The sequence below is a fragment of the Naegleria gruberi genome (genome assembly GCF_000004985.1).
Source record: "Naegleria gruberi genomic scaffold NAEGRscaffold_91, whole genome shotgun sequence".
Lineage (NCBI taxonomy): Eukaryota > Heterolobosea > Eutetramitea > Acrasida > Naegleriidae > Naegleria > Naegleria gruberi.
In genome coordinates, this window is record NW_003163236.1 from 59,480 (window position 1) to 80,568 (window position 21,089).

General features: G+C 33.3%; 6 protein-coding genes across 6 annotated transcripts; 4 read left to right on the top strand and 2 right to left on the bottom strand.

Moving 5' to 3' along the window:
• Nucleotides 1–1,286: 1,286 nt before the first annotated feature.
• Nucleotides 1,287–3,386, top strand: NAEGRDRAFT_82284 (uncharacterized protein; the record flags this gene model as incomplete). The annotated part of the gene is made up of 2 exons (XM_002668902.1): nt 1,287–2,903; nt 2,950–3,386. The coding sequence occupies 2 exons, from the start codon at nt 1,287–1,289 to the stop codon at nt 3,364–3,366; spliced, it is 2,034 nt and encodes a 677-aa protein (XP_002668948.1). The 3' UTR covers nt 3,367–3,386.
• A 28-nt stretch (nt 3,387–3,414) lies between these two features.
• Nucleotides 3,415–4,536, bottom strand: NAEGRDRAFT_82848 (uncharacterized protein). The gene is made up of 3 exons (XM_002668923.1): nt 4,106–4,536; nt 3,644–4,013; nt 3,415–3,600 (listed from the first exon to the last, which is right to left on the bottom strand). The coding sequence occupies exons 1-3, from the start codon at nt 4,464–4,466 to the stop codon at nt 3,471–3,473; spliced, it is 861 nt and encodes a 286-aa protein (XP_002668969.1). The 5' UTR covers nt 4,467–4,536; the 3' UTR covers nt 3,415–3,470.
• A 609-nt stretch (nt 4,537–5,145) lies between these two features.
• NAEGRDRAFT_60050 (uncharacterized protein) lies at nt 5,146–6,328 on the top strand (the record flags this gene model as incomplete). Its single annotated transcript, XM_002668903.1, has 1 exon — nt 5,146–6,328. One exon carries the CDS (start codon nt 5,146–5,148, stop codon nt 6,283–6,285), a length of 1,140 nt encoding a protein of 379 aa, XP_002668949.1. The 3' UTR covers nt 6,286–6,328.
• Nucleotides 6,329–7,136: 808 nt separating this feature from the next.
• Nucleotides 7,137–7,859, top strand: NAEGRDRAFT_76126 (uncharacterized protein; the record flags this gene model as incomplete). Its single annotated transcript, XM_002668904.1, has 1 exon — nt 7,137–7,859. One exon carries the CDS (start codon nt 7,137–7,139, stop codon nt 7,857–7,859), a length of 723 nt encoding a protein of 240 aa, XP_002668950.1.
• A 141-nt stretch (nt 7,860–8,000) lies between these two features.
• NAEGRDRAFT_83355 (uncharacterized protein) lies at nt 8,001–9,092 on the top strand. Its single transcript, XM_002668905.1, has 4 exons — nt 8,001–8,362; nt 8,464–8,482; nt 8,527–8,568; nt 8,680–9,092. Exons 1-4 carry the CDS (start codon nt 8,107–8,109, stop codon nt 9,044–9,046), a joined length of 684 nt encoding a protein of 227 aa, XP_002668951.1. The 5' UTR covers nt 8,001–8,106; the 3' UTR covers nt 9,047–9,092.
• Nucleotides 9,093–10,236: 1,144 nt separating this feature from the next.
• NAEGRDRAFT_54524 (uncharacterized protein) lies at nt 10,237–21,086 on the bottom strand (the record flags this gene model as incomplete). Its single annotated transcript, XM_002668924.1, has 4 exons — nt 10,237–10,256; nt 12,717–12,968; nt 13,519–15,571; nt 16,947–21,086. 4 exons carry the CDS (start codon nt 21,084–21,086, stop codon nt 10,237–10,239), a joined length of 6,465 nt encoding a protein of 2,154 aa, XP_002668970.1.
• Between the last annotated feature and the right edge of the window lie 3 nt (nt 21,087–21,089).

Below are 21,089 nucleotides of genomic sequence, written 5' to 3' on the forward strand. Positions count from 1 at the left end.
GTTTCTTCTTGTTTTAATGTGAGGTGATGATGAACAAAAAGATTTAATTCGTCTTTTGATCAAAGTAACAAAAATTTTTAATTTTTTTTATATCGAAAATGCTTCTAATTGATACTGCTCTGGCCAAAGGCAAAAGAAAAATGACGTCAGAAACAAGGCTGTGTGAGTCATGACCTGAAGAATAGCACAACTATAAATCCTTTATTGATTCTAATAAAAATCACTAATAATAATACAATAATAATGATATTTATCAAAGCCTATTTTAATTTATGTTTATTAAACTTCGAGTCTTTTGAGGAAGGTTAATTGTTTTTGAAAAAAATGTCATCTAAACAACAACCCTTTTCTTTCCAGTCCATTGCTTTGGGTCGGAAAAGTGCAACAACCACTTCTGCATCAGAGACTTCCTCTCCCGAGAAAATTGTATTAGAAAAATTGTATGAATTATATCATAAAAAGTTTTTGGAAAAAGTAAAGGAATGGAATCGAGTACATGAAAAGAGCATTGAACATTTTTCGGAATATATTCAATTAATTCAATTATTAAATAGAGTAAAACCAAATACTGAGAATGAGTTGAGTCAATCATTATCAAATGATTCTACCATGATGGATATTTCAATTACTAAAAAGCTCAAACAGGCTCATTCATCTCTTTTGGAATGTATTGAAGAATGTAGGTTTCATCATTATTATTGAAAATTTACAATTTTTCAGTCTTTACAATTGTATATGATTTGAAGGAAGTGGTGAGTGAAATGAAACTAAAAATCCAAGAAAGTCAATCATCTAATTCAGATATTAGTAAAAGTATTTTGGCATTGTCAGAGAAAGGTGACTATAACATGTTAAGTAATGCTTTTGATTATGTGAGGTATGCCACCACTTACCTGCGCATGTTAGAAAATGAATTGGATTTCAAAACGATTACCTTCCAAAGTTTGAACGAATTAGAATCTCAATATGTCCTCAATACCTACATGATTGCTTGGAAGAAACAATCCTTCATTGATGAGAATAAGCTTCGCCAATTAGAAATGGAATATCACATGCACGACAAGGCCACAACCAATCTTTGAGCTAATTGTCATTCCACACTTGACATCTTTTTTACTAGTATCTTCTTGATCCATAAGAAACTCAAGAAAGATATTGGATCTGATTTTTTGATAGTATCTCGATTATTAATACTTTCCAATCAAAACTTAATAGTGAAAGTCATAACCTAAAAATCTTCCAAATTCTGACAAGATTATTTTGGTCATTAAACAACAATAACAAAAATGCTCAACAATCCAACAGAGTCGGAGAGGACGAATGCAATACAATATGGAGATTTAATCGGTACTGATGTTGTTTCCAATGCTAATAAACAACAAGAAATTTCAGAAAATGTGAATAGTCATCATCATGATGCTAATCAAATCATTAATAATACCGAAATTGTTGATGATCAACGCCAGAATAAATCAAATCCGAATAATACTACCAACACAACCACCACAACAACATCTACAGCTGTAAATAATAATAATAACAAAATCGAGGAAGAAGAAGAATTGAATGAAACTACACGCGATATTATTCAAAAAATTAGAAAATTAGGAGAGGAACCATCATCACCAACTGAATCACCATATATCGATTTTGCGGTAGATTGTGACTGTACAGTTGCAGGAGCTGCTCTTAGGAATGGAATGGATATTGACGATTTCCTAAATGCCAATCCCGAATATTCACTATTGGATAGACTTGATGGAGGAACAAAAGTTAAAATTAAGAATGAAAAACACTTTGAACAAAGAATTAGAAGAGAGGAACGTAAATCACAAATCTATACACTAATGAAACAGTTGGAAGATGAGGAAAGAAAACAGGAGGAAAGGAAAAAGAAGGAGGAATCGGAACGTCTTGCTTTGCAAATTCAATCACAACAGGCAGTTCTCCAAGAAATTGGTAGAAGGAGCAGAGCATCTTCTAATGCTGCAAATAAGGAATCACACCTGACAACATCAGCATTCAACTTTGCTGATAACGTTGTTGAATCAGTTGGAAATACTGCTGTTAATATTGCCTCTGGTGTTGCACATGGAGTAGGAAATGTCACAAGAGCTTCAACTAATGTGGTTGGCTCTGTTGCTTCAGGTATGGCCACTGGAGTGGGAACAGTTGCTTCGGGAGTTTCAAATGGTGTAGGAACAGTTGCCTCAGGTGTTGGTAGTGTGGCTGAATCTGTTGCTTCAGGAGTTGCATCCGTTGGTAAAGGTTTTTGGAATATTGTAGGATTTAGAAGTAGATCTGGATCAAATGCTCAACCATTCGTTGAAGAATTGGATGATCGCTCACCACCAATTAGCCCTAACAATTCAAGCCCTAAACAAACCGTTTCCACAACCACCACTACTAGCAATATAGAAGTGGAAAGGACAAGAGGAAGATCTAGCTCCTTCCTCTCTATCCTTCCATTTACTGGTGAAGTTATTGAGCCATATATTACACCTCCCCAAAAGTCATCTGCTACCTCAAAAACAGTTGGCACTCCAACTGAGGATCACAATCATCTTTCAACAAAATCTGGAAGCCCACCAGTCCAACAATTCCACTACCCAAAGAATTTACATCACGATATGATGATGCACTTTAAGACTCCACAAGTTTTAGAGGCCACTAGTCCAGTTTCATTGAAAGAATCACAATTGAGGGAATTATCTCTTTCATTCCCTCTAAGGTTCCGTAATAAGAATTTAGTTTTATTGTACTCTACCCAAGAACATGGTATCAGCTTACTTACATTGTACAGAAAAGTTGCTGAAAATCAACCAATAATTATTGTAGTGGAAACAACACATGGCGAAGTATTTGGAGCCTTTTTAACTTGCGAGATTGAATTGACAAAGAGAGTAAGTTTTTTCACAATTTTGACACATTTTACAATTACTATAATAGGATAAATATTATGGAGATGCTGAGTCTTTTGTTTTCAAATTTGACAAACAAAAAGAAGAGGAAGAAAAGGAAGAACCTGAAGATCATGAAGATTTTGTCCTTGTAGAACACCCACTTAAAGATAACAAACCACAACCAACCATTCATGCCTACAAATGGATGAAGACAAATGAATATTTCCAATTGTCATCTGCAAAACAATTAGCAGTTGGTGGAGGAGGAGATGGATTTGCCTTTACGTTGGATGCCGATCTTAAATATGGATCTTCACACAAAAGCGAAACCTATGGAAATGATCCACTCACTTCGACAACAGACTTTGAAATTTATTCAGTTGAGGCGTTTACACTAGAGACACTCACCACTCATTCCTCAGCACATCTTACAAAGCATCAATCTCTAAAGTTGATTAATTAATAAATTATTGAGTTGAATTGATGTCATAACAAGTAATTTCTGGATCATATTTGAGAAAGGTTTTGTTTATTTTATTGTGGAATGGTTCATAAATAAGGGTCGAATTATTTAAATAGTATCATTGATAGAATACAAGCAGCCACTGACACTGTAACATTATCTTCTCCATATATCTGGACAAGTTTAGTTTTCTTTGGTCCTTCAGATGAAACTGCCTCAATAACAGTACAAATTCTTTTTTAACCTTAGTATTAAATTTCATTTGAAAATCACTTACAAATTAATAATAAACAATTGAGTCACATTGTCAAATGTTGAAAATGAAAGAATGCCATTCACTTCAAAATATCTCAGATAAATAAAACTGAAAATAAATCCACCCAAAAACATTCCCAAACTTCCAACCAATGATTTTGAATTAGAGAATCTAAAACTATCTCCATAACTTCTTCCAATAATATCTGCAAATCCATCACCTCCACACAAGATCATTAACGAAACTATTGCTTTTGGATCATTTCTCCAAAAGAGAACAGTACTCAACACAAATACCAATCCATAAATTGTGGGTCCTTTGAGAATTTCCTTTGGATCTCCAGATCTCGATAATGTCCTAACAAGTAATTCATTCTTTGCAATACCCAATCCTATTCAAATATTATAATTTTCATTAAATTCATTACAATCAAATATTAATTATTAAATCAAACATTAATAAATCCAAAAATCAAACACAAACCCAACAAGACAAAATAAAAAGTCAAAAATCCAGGAACCAAAGCACATATCACTCTCGATTTCAATGAATTTCCCTCAAATAAATTCCAAAACAACAAGTAAACAGGTCCCATGAATATATGAACCAATTTTCTTCTCACCTTCTCTGGTAACAATTTCCCAATCAATTCCAATCCAATCAATGTTGCCACCGATCCAACAATTGTTATCAATAGGGCCACAAAATCCCTACTCGAATCCTTGTCTGCATCCAACCAAACCATTGCTTGTTGTAATATTTGCATTAGACAATTATTAATCCAAAGAAAGGTTGAATCGAGTGGGAAATTGTTTTGATCACCGTTCCGAGCCAGCATGTTCATTTCAGTTGAGATGTAACAGTAGTAGTGTGATGATGAGTATTTGAATGAGAAAAATCTGTGTGTGTTTTACTCTCTATTTTTTTTAAAAAGCCCAAAAGAATACTTTGTAATGTTCATTCATATATTTGTACTTTTAATTTCTTGACATGGTAATTTGACACTTGATTTGGTTCTTCATTATTAATTGTTTTACACAGCCAAATTATCATGTTCATTTATTAATCCTCTCCTTAACAGCCATGATAATTTGTGTGTCCACATTTTTTCATTCATTTGGTTTAATAGCCAAACACTAAATTATGAGGTAGCCTCGGAATAAAATTCGAATTGACTACGAATTGATTCGCCAGTGCTGCTTGAAGCGTGTTTTGTATTTTTGTTGATGATGGTTCGCCAACTTATGGGACCAACCATGGCATCCTTATTTACAATTTCTTAACCACCTCAATATTATTTATTAGGAGACTCTTTTGGTTTTGACAAATAAGTCTTGCCAACCCTCATTTTTAGATAAAATTACTAAACGCGGTACCAGCAGAGGTAAAGTCAAATATTTTCCCTGAATTGTATGGATAAGAAACTAATCATGTTAAGATAAACACAAGTAAAAACAGATATGGATATCAAAGTATTCATATAGTGCACATATGATTTTGAATAATAAATTAAACTTAAAAAAATGTCAACAAGTGCTTCTTCATCAACCGTTCAACAAGTTGTTAGAAAGAGCTTTCAATTTGAAGTTTTGGGATTTTTGGAATCAGTCTTTAAACAAAAAACAGGATGTCCTCGACAATCTCTCATCGTTCCGAAGGCTAGAGGAAGACTTTTATTAAAATTTGGAGGTTTTACAAGCAATACACAACATTTTGTGGAGGGTTTGGAAGGATTTTCTCACATTTGGTTATTCTGGGTTTTCCATCAAAATAATAATTTAGCTGCTCCGAATGATGAAAATGATAATGCAGCATCATCAGGGACAGAATTAACCAAATTTCAAATGATGCAAAAGGCTAAAGTTCGTCCACCAAGAATGAACGGAAAGAAAATTGGTTCCTTGAGTTGTAGAGCTCCATATAGACCAAATCCTTTAGGAATGAGTGTTGTTAAATTGGATAGAATTGAAAGAGATGAAAATAATAATGCAATTTTACATTTATCAGGAATTGATTTAGTTGATGGAACTCCTATTGTTGATATTAAACCATACATTCCAGAATATGATATGGTTATGGAACAACCTCTCTCATTACCTCTTCTTAAAGAAATTGTGAAGAAATATTTTGAAGAAAACTCGGAAAACTCAACAAAGAAACGAAAGACTGATGAAGAAACTAGTTCATCAATTCCAAGTGCCTCCACTGTTGAACTCGATGATAGTACTGATAGTAATTTATTTGCCAAAGTTGCAGATTGGATGGAAAATATGCCAAGAAAACAACAAGAAATTACACAAGTGAAATTCACAGAACGATCATTAGAAATGATTGAAACTCTATTGAAAAAATCCACATTTTACAAGACAGTCGATGAAGTTAAATCACTCTTTGAAGATTTAATTAAATTAGATCCAAGAAGCAAATATCGTAGAGAGAAATGTCAAGAAGAACTCTTTGGAATTCACGTTGATGTTTTCAATATTTTGTGTCGAGTGAATGAGAATGTCTGTACAATTGAAGAGATTGAAGATTGGAGTAATGGATCACCATATACTAAAGAAGAGCTCAAAGAAAGGACAAAGAGACACAGAAATGCAATGAAAGAAGCCAAACTCAAACAGCAAGAAAGTTCAACAGAACAACCATCCAAAGATGAATAAAACTTGGATTGGCGCCAAATAAATTAAATAATTTTTATTAAAAAAATGCCAGAACAACCAGTGGTCGATCTTGAAAAGGCCATAACACAAGAGGAAAACAACATTTTTGAAAAGGTGAAACAAAGTGGAGAAATGGAAAGATTAAAGGAATTATTAAAATTGAGATTGGAAGAAAATGGATGGCATGCTAGAGTTTCGGAAGCCTTTAAAAAAACAATGGAAGAACAAGAGTTTGGACAACTATCGATACCAGGAATAGTACATGATATGCTTCCAATCGCAAGATCCGAGATTCCTACAAGTGTAAAAGTTGAAGTTATACAACAAATTAATAATTTTCTTTCTAAAGATCTAGAGTATGCTGATTTGTTTTCGATAACCACAACCCCACAGCCAACAACACCTCCTAAAAAGTAAATACTACCCGATATTTTGTGCTGGATTGATTAATAACAATATAGATAATAATTATTTAAAAATTGAAGAGCTTGATCGGAATCAAGGAACCATAAGTGATATGTCTTGCACTGTACTTACATGTATTATAAAAATGATTTTTAACTTATTTCAATAATATTTATTAATTATTATTACGATGACCTTCATTAATTATTACATTTACTTTGAATTCATTAATGGAATTTTAATAAAATGGTTATGGAACATTAATAGGTGCCAAGTTAGTTTCCCGCCACAAAACTCAACTACAGCACGTTACTGAACACCTCAAAGATGGATAAAAAAAACAACAACGTGAGTGGTAGGTTGATTAATAAACATCATGATGTGCTAATCGGAATGAAGAAGCTGGTGCTTTCTATGATACCTATTATGAGAGAAAGGAAGCCACTATGGCAATGGCAAGGCCAAAACCAAAAACTCAGGAAGAGCAATTTGCTCAAACCGAGAGGGACATGATTGAAAAGGAGGAAAGAAAAAGATTATATTTAAATAGGAATTATGAAGTACTGAAGGCTGATGCAGAAGTGGCCCTTAAATTGCAACAAGATTTATTGGATCAATTCTACTATGAGGATTTGAGAATGAGTTATATACAGGAACGAAGGGAGGAAATAAGGTCTAAACTTCATGAGAGAAGGTTTCAAAGACAGCAATTGGAGCAATCTCTCTTATTGGATATGCCTGCAGGAACTAATAGACATCATCTCAACTCTCTAAAAGATAGAGAACACTTGACAAAGTCTCTTAATACATTTTCTGAAAGCATGATGAATGCCGAAGCATTGAAAACAACAAAGAGAAACACACTCAACCCAGAATACGACCAAGCATTTTGTGAATATTTGTACAATAATAAGGATGTGTTACTGAGTAGACATTTACACAGAGATAGAGATAGACAATTCAGAACCCTACAACAAACAAAGAGAACCATCATGGAAGAAGATATTGGAACACCTTTCATTAAACAAAAAAAGAAACAAGACCAAGAACGAAAAAAGCAGGAAGAATACCAAGATAAGAAAAAGACTGGTGTTATTGCTGACAACAAGGAAGTGTTTGAAGTCATGTCTGAAATTTCCAGGTTTGAGACTGGTTACAATTCAGATTAGGCATGCCAATATTAAACTTTAATTTTTGCAATCTAACAAACCATTCAGTTGTTCAATTAACAAGCTTTTTTTAGCTTGATGTTCAATTAGTTGCATCAACACCAAACAAATCAAAAATTTACAAAAAAATTTACGTCACTTGTTTTTGACTCCTTTTTGCAGCAAAAAGCACATCACAACATTGTTCAGTGGTCGTACTTTACTAACATCATACAAAAAGACAATACATTGTATATAGCTTATTAAAATGAGTTCTTCATCATCGGCACGTATCTTGATAAATCAATTGAAGAAGATGCAGAAGGAACCTGTTGAAGGCTTCACTGTTGAATTGATTGATGAATCGGATGTTTACAAGTGGAGATTCTTTATTAAAGGACCATCAGATACTCCTTTTGAGAATGGTATTTATGTTGGAACCATTGATTTCCCTGAAGATTATCCATTCTCTCCACCAGTTCTTACCTTCGTAAGCGAATTCTGGCATCCAAATGTTTACACAGGTAAGTTTATATGAAGGAATTGTTATTGGATCATCGGATTGTTTTATAATAATAATAATATTGTATTGTTTTATAATAATAATAATATTGTATATTAATAGACGGAAAAGTTTGTATTAGGTATGTTTGCACAGCTTATTGGAAAATATTAAACAAAATTAAAGTATTTTACACCCTCCTGGAGAAGATGAAATGTCTGGAGAAAGGTTTGTAAATCTACTTGATTGGAATTTATTAATATGATCAAATTATTGTTTAATAATTAACTTGATCAATCAACAATTTTATTTTTAATCTAATCACACTATAATCAACAGACCTGAGGAAAGGTGGAATCCAACCCAAACACCAGAAACTATTCTTCTTTCTGTTATTTCAATGTTATCTGATCCTAATTTTTCATCTCCTGCTAACGTTGATGCTTCAGTTGAGTGGAGAAATAACAAGAAGGGATTTTTGGATAGATGTAAAAAGCTTGCTGAAAAGGCCAACAACTCACTTCCACTTGGATTCGCTATGCCAGAGCCTTTCAGATACAAGCCAGAACCACAAACTCCACAAAATCTTGATGATGAGGACTTTGAATTTGAAATTGATGAGGACGAAGTAATGGATGACGATGATGATGATGATTTGGAAGGGTTGACTGAGGAGGAGCTTGCCCAATTGGAAGAAGATGATTAAACCCTGTACATATTCATGTGAAATAAATTTAATGCCTTAATTTTTCATAGAGTTCATATCTCTTATTTGGAAGGGTTGGAATTTGAGATCTGACAGTAGTAACTTGGTCCAAGTCAATCTCAGTTACAGACACAGATTCAGATTCATCATGTTCCTTGATAATATCTCCTAGTGGATTGGATATTAAACTGTGTCCATACGCAACATAACCAGCTTGCTCATCTCTGGCAGGTGAACACAATACGGTGAATATTTGATTGTCGACAGCTCTTCCCCTGGCCAATAAATTCCAATGGAGTGGTCCTGTGACCTTATTGAAAGCAGCTGGGAATACCATCATATTAATATTTCTTTGAGTTTGATAAATAGATGCTAATTCAGGGAATCTAATATCAAAACAAATTCCAATACCAATTTTAGCATTGAATTCTGGCATTTCAAATGAAAGTAAATCTGATCCTGGTGACAATACTTCTGATTCTTTAAATTTCAAAGTTGGTGTATCCAATTCAAATAAGTGAATCTTATCAAATCTTCCAACAGTTTTTCCATCTCTATCAAACACAAAACAACTATTAAACATTTTATCCACAGTTTGAGATTTAGTTGGTATAGATCCAGCAATTAAATAAATATCATTTTCCTTGGCTGCTTTTGACATTTCATTCAATGTTGGAGAATCACTTGGATCCTCAGCATATTGTTTAAAGAATTGTGTTCCGTATGGACTTTCACATTCCGATCATGATCAACAATTCAACATCCACAATAAATTATTCCTTTCCACAATCAAATCATCACCACCTACCTATTAAAACATTCGGGAAGTACAACCAAATCAGCACCCATCTCCTTCACCTTTTTAATCTTATCGATTGCATTTTTAATATTTCTGCTCTTATCGGCCGTGACCATAAATTGACATAATCCAACACGAAGTTTTCTCATTTTTTTTAAAACTTTATTCTTTTTATTAAATAGTATTATTACAATTTATACTAAGTTACAACAACAATATACCAATAAAGATCTTTTAAGGCTTTGCATTTTTTGGTTATCCAAAATTACAGTGAGTTCCAATTTGGCGCCTTAAAAAAAATGTCTTCCATTCACAGAAAAAAGCTGGAGGTGAGCACTGATAGCATATTTATTGAGGTCGGAAGGAAGACACACACTATAGGAACTGATCATCACGATGATGAAAGTGTTGCTAATAAGAGGAAAAAGGTTAAAAAAGAAATTCCTCAACATTTACCACCTCCGAAACAGCCCTTATTTTGGAACAAGTATAAGATTGCACTGCCCTCTGTGGCAGAATATATAACAATGTTCGGATGGTTGGTAGCAGCTGCTATTTGTTCTTCGTATATTGTTTATTCGGTCGATTCTTTTGTTTCATCGAGGAATAATCCAACCACTGCCACTAGTTATGTGGAAAGTGTGCCAATGTATTTTCCAGCAGTTACTGTTTGTAATTGGAATGCAATGGTATCTTGTGATTATTGTAATTTAACATTGAAATATGCAACGAGAGTGAATGGTAAGAGTGGAGTGGTGGAGGATTTTGATTTTCATCATGATACAGTTCAAATCTTTCAACATGGACAATTGTTTAACTGTTTGGTGTTTAATAATGGATCAAATTCAAGGATTCAAGGTTAGTAGTATTTTTTGAAATGAGAGACGTATTATTTATCTGATATAGCTACCGAAATTGGATATGCAGGAACAATATCCTTCTATTTTAGGGTCCCTCCTGAATCAAGAGATTCTCGTTTTGGATTACAAATTTCATTTCATGAGAATGGAACTGTTCCAAGTGTATTTTCTGAAACGAATTGTGCAATCTCTGGTTATGATAACTATTATTCTTTAACTAAGGTTTTCACGAAACGATTAAAACCAAACAGTGAAGGTGGATTACACTCAATAAGGTGGACTTCTCAACTTTCAATGGTAGAGCTCACTCAGACTGAGAATGATATTGTTGTTATTTCAGTGGCCTATTCAACCTTGAATCTGCATGTCATTACTGAGATTTATAATAATTCCTATGAAGGCTTATTCGGACAGATATCAGGAATACTTGGAATATTGTAGGTTTCAATTTCTGATTTCAAATTGGCATTAATATTTGATAAGTATGGGATTGGATATTTTGAAATTCATTAGAGGAGTTTTACTCACCCCTTATTCTCTCAAACAACGATCAATAAGAAGACTTTGGGAAAACTTCAACTAGATTCAGTTAAAGTTTAATTTGAAACAGATTTTTCTCACAATGAAGAAGTGAGAATCGAAATGGACTATAATATATGAAAATCTATGGTTTTTAGGTAGATCCTAGTTTAATTCATACGAATGATTTTGAAAACAATAGCAATACCAACAATTTGAATTATCAAGATAATTACGAATGGTAAATCTATAAATATTTCCCTAGATTCATTCAAAACAAAAGAGAATAATAATGGAGCAATAGCCCTGCCAATAATTGATATAGAACCCAAACATCCATTAAGTGTGCCTTGTTCCTCTGGTTTGTTAAATATTGATATAATCAAGCTAGTTCTTAAAGCATCCTCTTTAGCACCAATAAGCAATAGCAGCATTCCAAAATAAATTAAATCTCCACTCGGACACAGAATGAAATAAAGGGATAATAGGGCAGTGAAAATACAAGTCAGTAAGAGAGCATGCTTTTCACTATTCCTAGAAATTTTCAAAATCAGCTTTGACAATAAGGAATTTGACAAAATTGCACAAAGCCCCAAAATTGTGAGTAAATAACCATTGTCACTAGGTGTGAAATGGTACTTATACCTAGTAAATTGAGTAATTGTGGAAAAGAATGCAAATGATGAAATTGTACTCAATAGTTTTGTAATAATTAGAAAAATTAAAACCTTTTCACCAGAAAATAATATCTTAACAATATATTTAAATGGAAAAACAAGTTGATCGAAAATAGTAGTGTTACTCTTTCCGTTAGATTGAGTAACATGTTCATGTAAATATTTAAAAAGTACAAAGGTCGAAAATAGTGACACTAGTAAAATTAATCCGAATACAGTAGCAATATCCATAAATTTTAAAACTAGTGCACTGATTATTGATCCAATAGTTGTTGAAAGTCCCATAATAGCAACTACATATGAAAATAAATTAGATAAATTTCCAAATATTCCAGAATCCTTATTACTTTCACTATTACTATAATGATAATTTGAAATTAATGAATTGATTAATGGAATAATATCCAAGGCAAATCCTTGAATCACACATGCGATTGCATACAGAACTATACTATTCTTTTTTATCCAAACAATCGGAGAAATCAATTCTTCATCTTTCCAAGAAATCAATCCAGAAAGAGTCAAATAAATAATAAATATCACATTGTAAAGTATTGAAAATATTATCAAAAACCTCTTCTTTCCATACTTGTCCGATAAGTTTCCCACAATTGGACTAATACAAAAGAATATCAAACATGGAAATGAATTAAAAAAACCAAACATAAACGTTGCAAAATGTGAATCTCCATATGCTGCTATATAAACTCTTTCAAAAAGCTCAAAAGCAATAGGATTCAACAATCCAAAGGTAAGAAAATACAAAAACAAGTAAAAGTACAATATGCAATAATCTTTAACACTTGTTGTATTACCTTCCAATGATGATGATGGTGTTCGATCCTTTGGCTGTTGTATTTTCACTAACATACAATCTCCTTCTCCTCCCGATAATTGTTCTTCATCTTCATCATCATCAAGAAGAAGATTATTAATATTTTGTTCCTCATCCTTGTCATCTTCATGATGCAGTGCTTCCTCCGAGCGTGTTGCTTTTACCTGTTGATGTTGATGATTATGGATGGGTTTCTCTTCATCCAAATCAGGCATTTTTTTTGTACAAACAACTTGCAAATTACCCAAATTTTCAGATAATGAAATATTTGCATGCATGAAAACACATTACTGCAATTTTATTGCTTCAAACATGCTCATCAGTTTCGAATGAATAAACATGTTGGAAAGAGGCGTAATATTATAACTTTATTATTCGAAATTTCTTTTGTTATTCAATTAGTTTGAAAAAAACTGGTCCATAGAGGGAAGAGTTTCAAAAACGACATGCTGAACTCGAGAATGATATTCTCTCATTAATTCTGTGTTAACTAACTTTTCATTTGAATTTTGATAAATATTGTAAAAGAATTTCAAATTCTTCAATAATTTATGAGAAATCGCATTGGTTGTAGAATCAAGATCTGATTGTTCCATAACAAATTTCCCTCAATTTCTTGTAAATAATTCAAAATTTCTTCTCTTGACAAATCTTTTAAATTTTGATTGTAAATAAAGAAATTTCCAAATTCGGTAAATTTCTGATTTGCCTTTTGTTGCTCCAATTCATACATCCATTCTATTAGAATTTGATTAGAAAATAGTTGAAATTCGCAAACTTACCATCACCTTCTATTGCCTTTTCCTTATTAATTTCAAAAACAATAGACGAAACTCCATTCGAATTTTCATCCGAATCTAGTAACAGCTTATCAACTGGTCGATACACAAAATGATGTTTCGTATTCTCGTTCAATGTACTCTCATCACAAACAATGTTACAATGTAGCGAAGAAGCAAGTAAGGATAATTTCTCTGCATTCGAAGGAACATTTCCAACAATAGTAAATATACGAAACGAATGAGTTCCCAAATTTCCTGAATTGCTCTTTCCAGAACTAACGCCAATAGAGCATTGAATATGGGATTGAGAAGTTTTGTTGATTGTAGAAATGAGCTTTCTCAGTTTCAAAGCAGCTTCTAAGGCAAGAATATTCGAAGACTTTCTTCCAATTCCATCCGAAACATAAATTTGATAGTCATCGACTGTTATTACTTGTAAGTCGCCTTGAATATTCTTTGCAATGACTGTCATTCCAGAAATAATCTTTGCAAACAAGTTTCCAACATCAACACTATTCAACTCTTTCGAATATTTCTCAAGTTTCACCCTAATGACTGAGCATTGTTTTCTATTCAACCCTATCTTAAACAAAGAATTACTCGTCTCTTGGATTTTCGAAATCATTGATGAGTTTGATTCCAAAACTCCATCATGTTGAGATTCTAATTCTGATGAAGCTTCATGTTTAGTTTGACTTTCTACACCATTTTTCTCAAGTTCAATACATCGTAATTGAAGGAAAACACTCTCTGGTATGAATGTTTTAATTTCATTCAGCCAAACTGTCATTTCATAAAGATACATATAAATTGTGTCAACTTCTGAAAATTTGCTTCCTGAAATGTTAACATTTTCAAGTTCCATAGTTTTGATTTTTCTAAACTCTTTTTCTAGAATTGTAAATGGATGAGTGACAGTATGGCTTATCAAAATTGACATTATAACACCAAATATGATAATGAGAATGGTGATACCAACAGAAACTCCAGAAGTTATATTCGAAACTAGCTCAATTTCCTTCTTCTCAACCACAACAAAGACATTCCACTTTAGGTTGACTAAAGAAAAGTCCAATTTCACAACAAAATGATTTTCCACTTCGAAAAACGATGGAGCTGCTTCCCAACTACCAAATTTCTTAAAAGAACTTTCTAATACGAATCCAGCATCCGAATCTATCAAATCAAAAATAGAAACTCTAGAGAAACCATCCAAAGCAGTAGTGTTGATATTCCCTCCAATAACCATATTGTTTGTTTCTGCCACAATTACAAAACCATTTTTCAAAACGTCAACTGTCTTGAGAAATGTCTGAATAATTCTTAATGAAATATTTGTCTTGGCAAATCCAACTACCTGCTTCACACCCATCATGTATAAACTTGGTTCAAACAGTTTAACACAATAATAGGTCGTGTAACTTGGATTTCCTGGAATTGCATATGGAATTCCAAAAGCTCCGTCAAGATTTTTGAAATTGGATAAAGTGACAGTCCAATAACTTTGTGAGATTGTTTCATAGTTCGGGCTTTTAGTGACCATTTTAGTTGAAGTGATATTTGGTGATTGGGTGTTTAGTCCAATTGCATATAGAACTTTCTCGTCTATTGGTTTCGTATACCAAACTGGAAACTCGCCACCAATTAGTCCAAAAACATTAACACTATTGAGCGAATCATTGAAAAATAAACCAATACCGTAAGGTTTGAATCTAATAAACATTTTGTGCAAATACGAAAGTGATGGAATCTTTGGAATAATCTGCAAATTGAAGTCATCAGCAATAGATTCAGTTGCTGCAATATATGGTCTCAATTGACCATCCATATAATGTAAAACTGAATCTCCAACACTTGACATGAGCTCAAATGACATGAAACTCATTGCTTCCCTTGATCCAACAAATGAAGTCAACCAGATCATGAGAGAACAGGTCAATAACAATGTGGTGATGAGAATAATGATAAATGTGCGCACAGAAATGATTCCACCACATTTTGTTTTTTGGATGGGTTTGATAACTGATCTTTCTTCTACAATAGTTTCATCATTCTAATAGAAATGGTGGAATGTTATTGGAAATATGTCTTAGAACAAACCTTTTGGAATGAATCAATAGGTTGAATTTTCATTCTTTTTTTGATCTTGTGTGAGTTCATTACCATTGCTATTCGAAAGTTTAGAATGCAATTTGAAATAATGAATTTGGTGATAGATTCGAAAGACTGCTTGTGATTGAGGTGGTTTCAATTCAAATCATCACTAATTTAAGAATAACTGTTTGCCTGATAAGAGCTCTAGTTCATTTTCCATCTCTTTCGAATATATTATTCGATTCAATCCCATCTCTCTTCCAAACATATTGTTTTCATTCACTATAAACAATCAAAGTTTCTTCATCATAATTTTTAAAAGAACCTCATTTCATTTAATACGAATCTGATTCAAACTTGTTGCACCTCTCAACAGGTCAAACTAAAGAACAGTAATAATAAAGGGAGCCTGAATCCAAGCGTTTTAAACAATGTAAAGATCCATTAGACAAGCTTTGAAAGGTTCCTAATGGCAATATGAATTAGAGAAAGTAATGATGCTAAGGAATTAATGATGCCACTCTTGATTTGCTTGGGAAGATGAAGTATGAACTTTATAACTCAAGTATTATCATGATAATTAGAGAGTGATAATGTGCGTGATAAGCTTTCTGTTGGGTTCATCCTTTTCAATCAACATTGTCTCGATTGGAAAGTTTTGTCTACACAAGATAGATCCATACCAGTTTAATTAAACTCATTTACAATATTATTGTAATCTTACCAATTATTATCAAGACAATATGACCAATACAACAGAACATGAGAGGATACCGGCATATTCTTGAAACACACATTTCTTTTCCAATTTGCACGTTGAATAGTGATTTTCCTTTAAATTTCAACAACTATTTCATTTCTATTCTAAACATTCTGAAAAAATTAAACAATATGAATAAGATTTCTTTCTGTATTGTCCTTGCTTTGGTTCTCTTGCTTGCTTGTGCTGTTAGTGCTCAACAACAAGAAAAATCATCCAACTCGGTTTCTCTTTTGAGAGATATTATTCGTAGAATGTATCCAAATGCCTCTGATAGTCAAATTGTCAAGAAATTGTTCCCAAGTGTTAGAAAGTTGAAGAAGAAGGCAAGTGATAAGTTGCTTAATTTGATTTCTTCTTTGAGTGATTCACAAGGATCTGATTGTTCAAAGTATTGTGCTGGAAGTACTGGAGATTACAAGATTTCATGCTTGCAACATTGTCACCGTAATAATTTGTAATTTCGTGATGAGTGAGCTGGTAGTCCCACATTGAAACCAAAAGTGTTGAATAAAGGTTATTATTTGGCTTCAAACTGATGTCTAGGATGTTATGATTAGATAGACATTCCAACCTTTGAGGTGAATTTTTCTCGTTCTGATTTCAATTTTTGCCAAGAGGTATAATCTTTAGAAACTCCAAATCTTGAGTAGGTATCAGAAAGGTTTAGTACAATGTCGCTTTTTAAAGTGTCCAAAGCTGTTAAAAATTCTGATTGTGAAGCTTGTTTTTCAAATAGAGATATGAATAGTTTTCTGGTAGGATTTGGAATATTGACTTCAAGGGGACTAGATGCACTCAAATATTTATCGCGGAAAGCTGAACAATCTTTGATAAGATTGGAAGATGTGTTGAGTTCCAAAATTTCATTGTAACATTTCAGATTCTCAAGGGAGAATTCTTTTGTACAAAAATTTTCGAATAATTTGGCACCCAATTCATCACTCAATAATTCTACTAATTCTTGAGTAGCATCCTGTTCCTTCTTGACTGAATTTCTGTAATTTTTAAAGTAGAAAATGAGTGACAATCCTCCAAATACGAAAATGTACAACACAAAGTAAACTACTGTGAGAATCAATCTGATAATTTCCATAATTAATGAGATTTCAAAGGTTGAAACAGTAGTACTCAACTTGGTGCTGTAATTTGAAGTAAAAAGCCCAAGATTTACAATACCGAATACATAGGAAGATACCAATACTAACAGACATATAATGAATAGTAGAGTTTCAGATCTGAATAAAAGTGGATCGTCCATGATAAAGAATCTATAACCGTTCGATGAGTATTCCTTGACCAGCTTCACAGCCTCTTCAACTGAAATTATGTCCTTCTTATCTTTTCGACTTGGAACATCTTGCAATTCCACAGTTGACTCTTTCAATCCACTATAGGAACCAGCTTTAGATTTGTTCATTTTCATGTATCTGTTATAACTCAAAATCAAATCCAAAACGAACATGACAGAAAGAGCTACCAATGCAAGAACTAATATAGCTCCAATAAAACTGGAGGTAGCTATCGTATAGATTTTAGAGGTTAGTCCAGAAGAGTTGTCAATTACCTCTTGTGAAATTCTAGCAGCTGCCATTCCTCCCATGTAGAGGAAGATGAATACAAAGAGTAAAAGAACAGAAACAATGTAAATACCTTTAGAGGTGATGATATTCAACAATTGGAGAGATTTTGTTTCTGATCTTTGCAATAGGGAATACATATTTCTGAGGAGATGATATCTTGTAGTTTGAATTAAAAAGGAGAGAACACTAATGCTGAGAGCTACTCCCAAAATGGTAGAAGAAATGTAGGTCAATGAGTTGAGTGCTATTGGAGAGTAATCAGATCCTGAAACAGAATATCCAAGCATGACAGCGCTTTTTGTGACACTTCCCAAAAGAGCGTCCAAGAAAATGCATACCATTCCAATGAAAGGAGCAACATATTTAGCTTTGATTGGCTGCTGATTTCTGTAAATGAATAGCAAAATGAGCATGACCAAACTAACAATGCAGATAATAAACCCAATACCTATTTGGAATCCCCACAACACGTGATAGGCAGTCTTTTGCTCAGAGGTATAGTTTTTGATATTTGACAAATCTTGGCTTAGTTCTACAAATACAGCAAATTGAGTTGTGTGGTATGCCTTCATATTAATCGAGTAGTAAATTGTTCCATTGACATCTTTTGTTGAGTAGCTGCTGACAGTACATCCATTTGTTCTCCAATCCGATACTGTTTCATTCCAATATCTACAAGTAATATTCTCCATGGAAATGTTGTTAGTTTTGAGAATTGAATCCAAACTAGATGCTTCTACCTCAAAGTTCAATGAAATTGGATCTGAAAGATCTGAAAGTGGAAAATATTCTCCGCCATTATCAATACATCTCAAAGACAATACGTTACTGACAATTTGTGAGCTGTTATCTTGATTCTTGTCGGAATTTGGATTCTCACTGTAGAGCACATATTCTGTACCAAATAGATCAGAATCGCTCACTGCTTGCTTCTTTCCTTGAACCACAGTTCCTGGCGGAACAGTTATGGCATTTGAGCTACCCATGACCACCTCACTACTGTTATAAGTCGATCCATAATCTTTTCTAACAATGAAGGTCAACTTGTCAGTGATGAGAGTTTTTTCCTCTGAAGGTGAAATGGAATCCACAATTGAAGCTGAAAGTAATTTGATAGAACTGATAAGCTTTGACCTAATGGATTGGTTGATTTGGATTATATTGGATAAGGAAGAGCATACACTAGAAATGAATGAGGAGTCAATTCTACCCAATGGTTGATTTTTAGAACTTTCTCCTGTGAATGAGTTGGATCTTGCATCAATTCTAATAATGTTAACAAACTTTTGAATTCCACTCACAATGTCACTCTCCATATCGATGGCCATTGTTGACAGATATTGAGTCGCATTGAAAGACCACATTTCCAAAATTTTAGCTGCAACCATGATATTCGAAACTGCCTTTGAATATTCAGTCTTGTTATTTGGATTAGTGATTGGTGTTTCAATAGTGTTCAACAATGAAATAAACACTCCAAATGCTGATCTCTGAATGAGGTCAATATATTTTGGATCACCTCCATCATAGGCTTTCTGTACCATTCCCATGAGTGATTTGATTTGAAACGAATCGACGGTACCCTGAATAACTCTATTCCTTAAATTTTCCATGAATGGATAAACAGAATCGAGAGGAACTGGACAAACACACATTCCACCACTCAAAACAAACACCCTATTCAATCCATAATATCTATCATAAACGAATAGCACTGGATTTTGTCTATATTCCAATGGTGCATTATCCAAAATCATTGTATTATTAAAATGTTCTGCATTTCTTAGAGAAAATCCTGGAGGAAGGTAGGATTTGTGTAGCTTGCTGGAAGAATATGGTGTAATCTGAACTACATATTGTGAAAGTTCAGAATTTGGAATGTCAGCCATTCCTGATTTAATGACAACATCTGAACCACCTGTCAAACGAGTAGCAAGTTTTGCATTCACATAACCAAAGGCAAACATCAAGTTGGAATCTGCTGGAGTATTAGATTGATCGTCATACACAAATGGTGCTGTGACATTGAAGGTGAATTCTATTGTCATCTTTTCCACAAGTGGTGAAATTGAAAATACTGAATTAAATTGAGCAAATTGAGGGAAAAATCTTTTTGGTGTTTTCAAATAAATATCATTCGATCTTCCAATCATGATTGAAGTAGCACTTGTGCTATTCCACCATTTGGCAACACATGAAATTCTATAAACAGAGTCAAAATCAAAATCTGCATCTTCTGAGAAGGTCAACATGGAAATTCCCAATTGATTGGTTTGCTCTCTATCCTGAAGATAGTTAGTGACTTTCTCATAATTTCCCAACGTATTCTTAATCAAACTAGTCTTTGAAAGAGAGCTTTTCATTTCCATTGTTTTATCACTTATTTTCACAATGTCCCAATTATATCTAATATTGGCATTTGAATTTTTCAATTTAGTATTCAACTTGGCATTGATAAAAAAACTCTTCTTCATTGGCATGAATCTTTCACCTGTTTGTGAATCGATAGCTGGCTCGGGAAGCATTGGATTCATGGTTGAAAACGAAGGCATAGACAAATTTAGAGCCATCATTGAGTATCCACTCGTCAGAACAGTGTCCGTTCGATTTGTATTAAAAACATCAATCTCAATTTGTGACAGAACTGGATTTGCCACTCCCAACACTGAACTCAGCACATTTAATAAAACTCCAGATTGCAATCCCATATTCACAACAAAAGTTCCCTCTATAAATTGTGCTGTTTTTGGTGATACTTTCACTGTGACTGTTTGTGAGAGCAGATCAACAGTCGGCAAATCACATGTGAAAAATTCCACTAAACTTGTTGAATTTGACAAGAGTGGTGACACCAAAACTCCACAATTTATCACCTGGAATGTAGGTAGCAAGGGAATTGTCTGAAGACCTATTATTTGTGTCTTGATATAAAAATAGGGCGTTGTAGTAGTGGTCTGATATCGGTTCGTGCCAGAGATTGTGGCCGATGGATAAGAGATGAGAAAAGTTTTAGGTGTGGTTGAGTAGATAAAGTTAAAAATTGATGTTTGGAACGCGAGGATTGTTTGTGAGAAACTGCAACAACCCAATAAGAGGAGAAGAATGATGGCAGTTGCCAGTTTAGATGACATTTT

Bases quoted from the DNA above. Each gene is read 5' to 3' on its own strand.
- NAEGRDRAFT_82848 (XM_002668923.1), bottom strand. From the start codon at position 4,466: ATGAACATGCTGGCTCGGAACGGTGATCAAAACAATTTCCCACTCGAT. The intron at 4,014-4,105 runs GTTTGTGTTTGA...ATATTTGAATAG, and splicing joins TTTTTATTTTGTCTTGTTGG to GATTGGGTATTGCAAAGAAT. The intron at 3,601-3,643 runs GTAAGTGATTTT...AGGTTAAAAAAG, and splicing joins CAATTGTTTATTATTAATTT to AATTTGTACTGTTATTGAGG.
- NAEGRDRAFT_83355 (XM_002668905.1), top strand. From the start codon at position 8,107: ATGAGTTCTTCATCATCGGCACGTATCTTGATAAATCAATTGAAGAAG. The intron at 8,569-8,679 runs GTTTGTAAATCT...TATAATCAACAG, and splicing joins GATGAAATGTCTGGAGAAAG to ACCTGAGGAAAGGTGGAATC.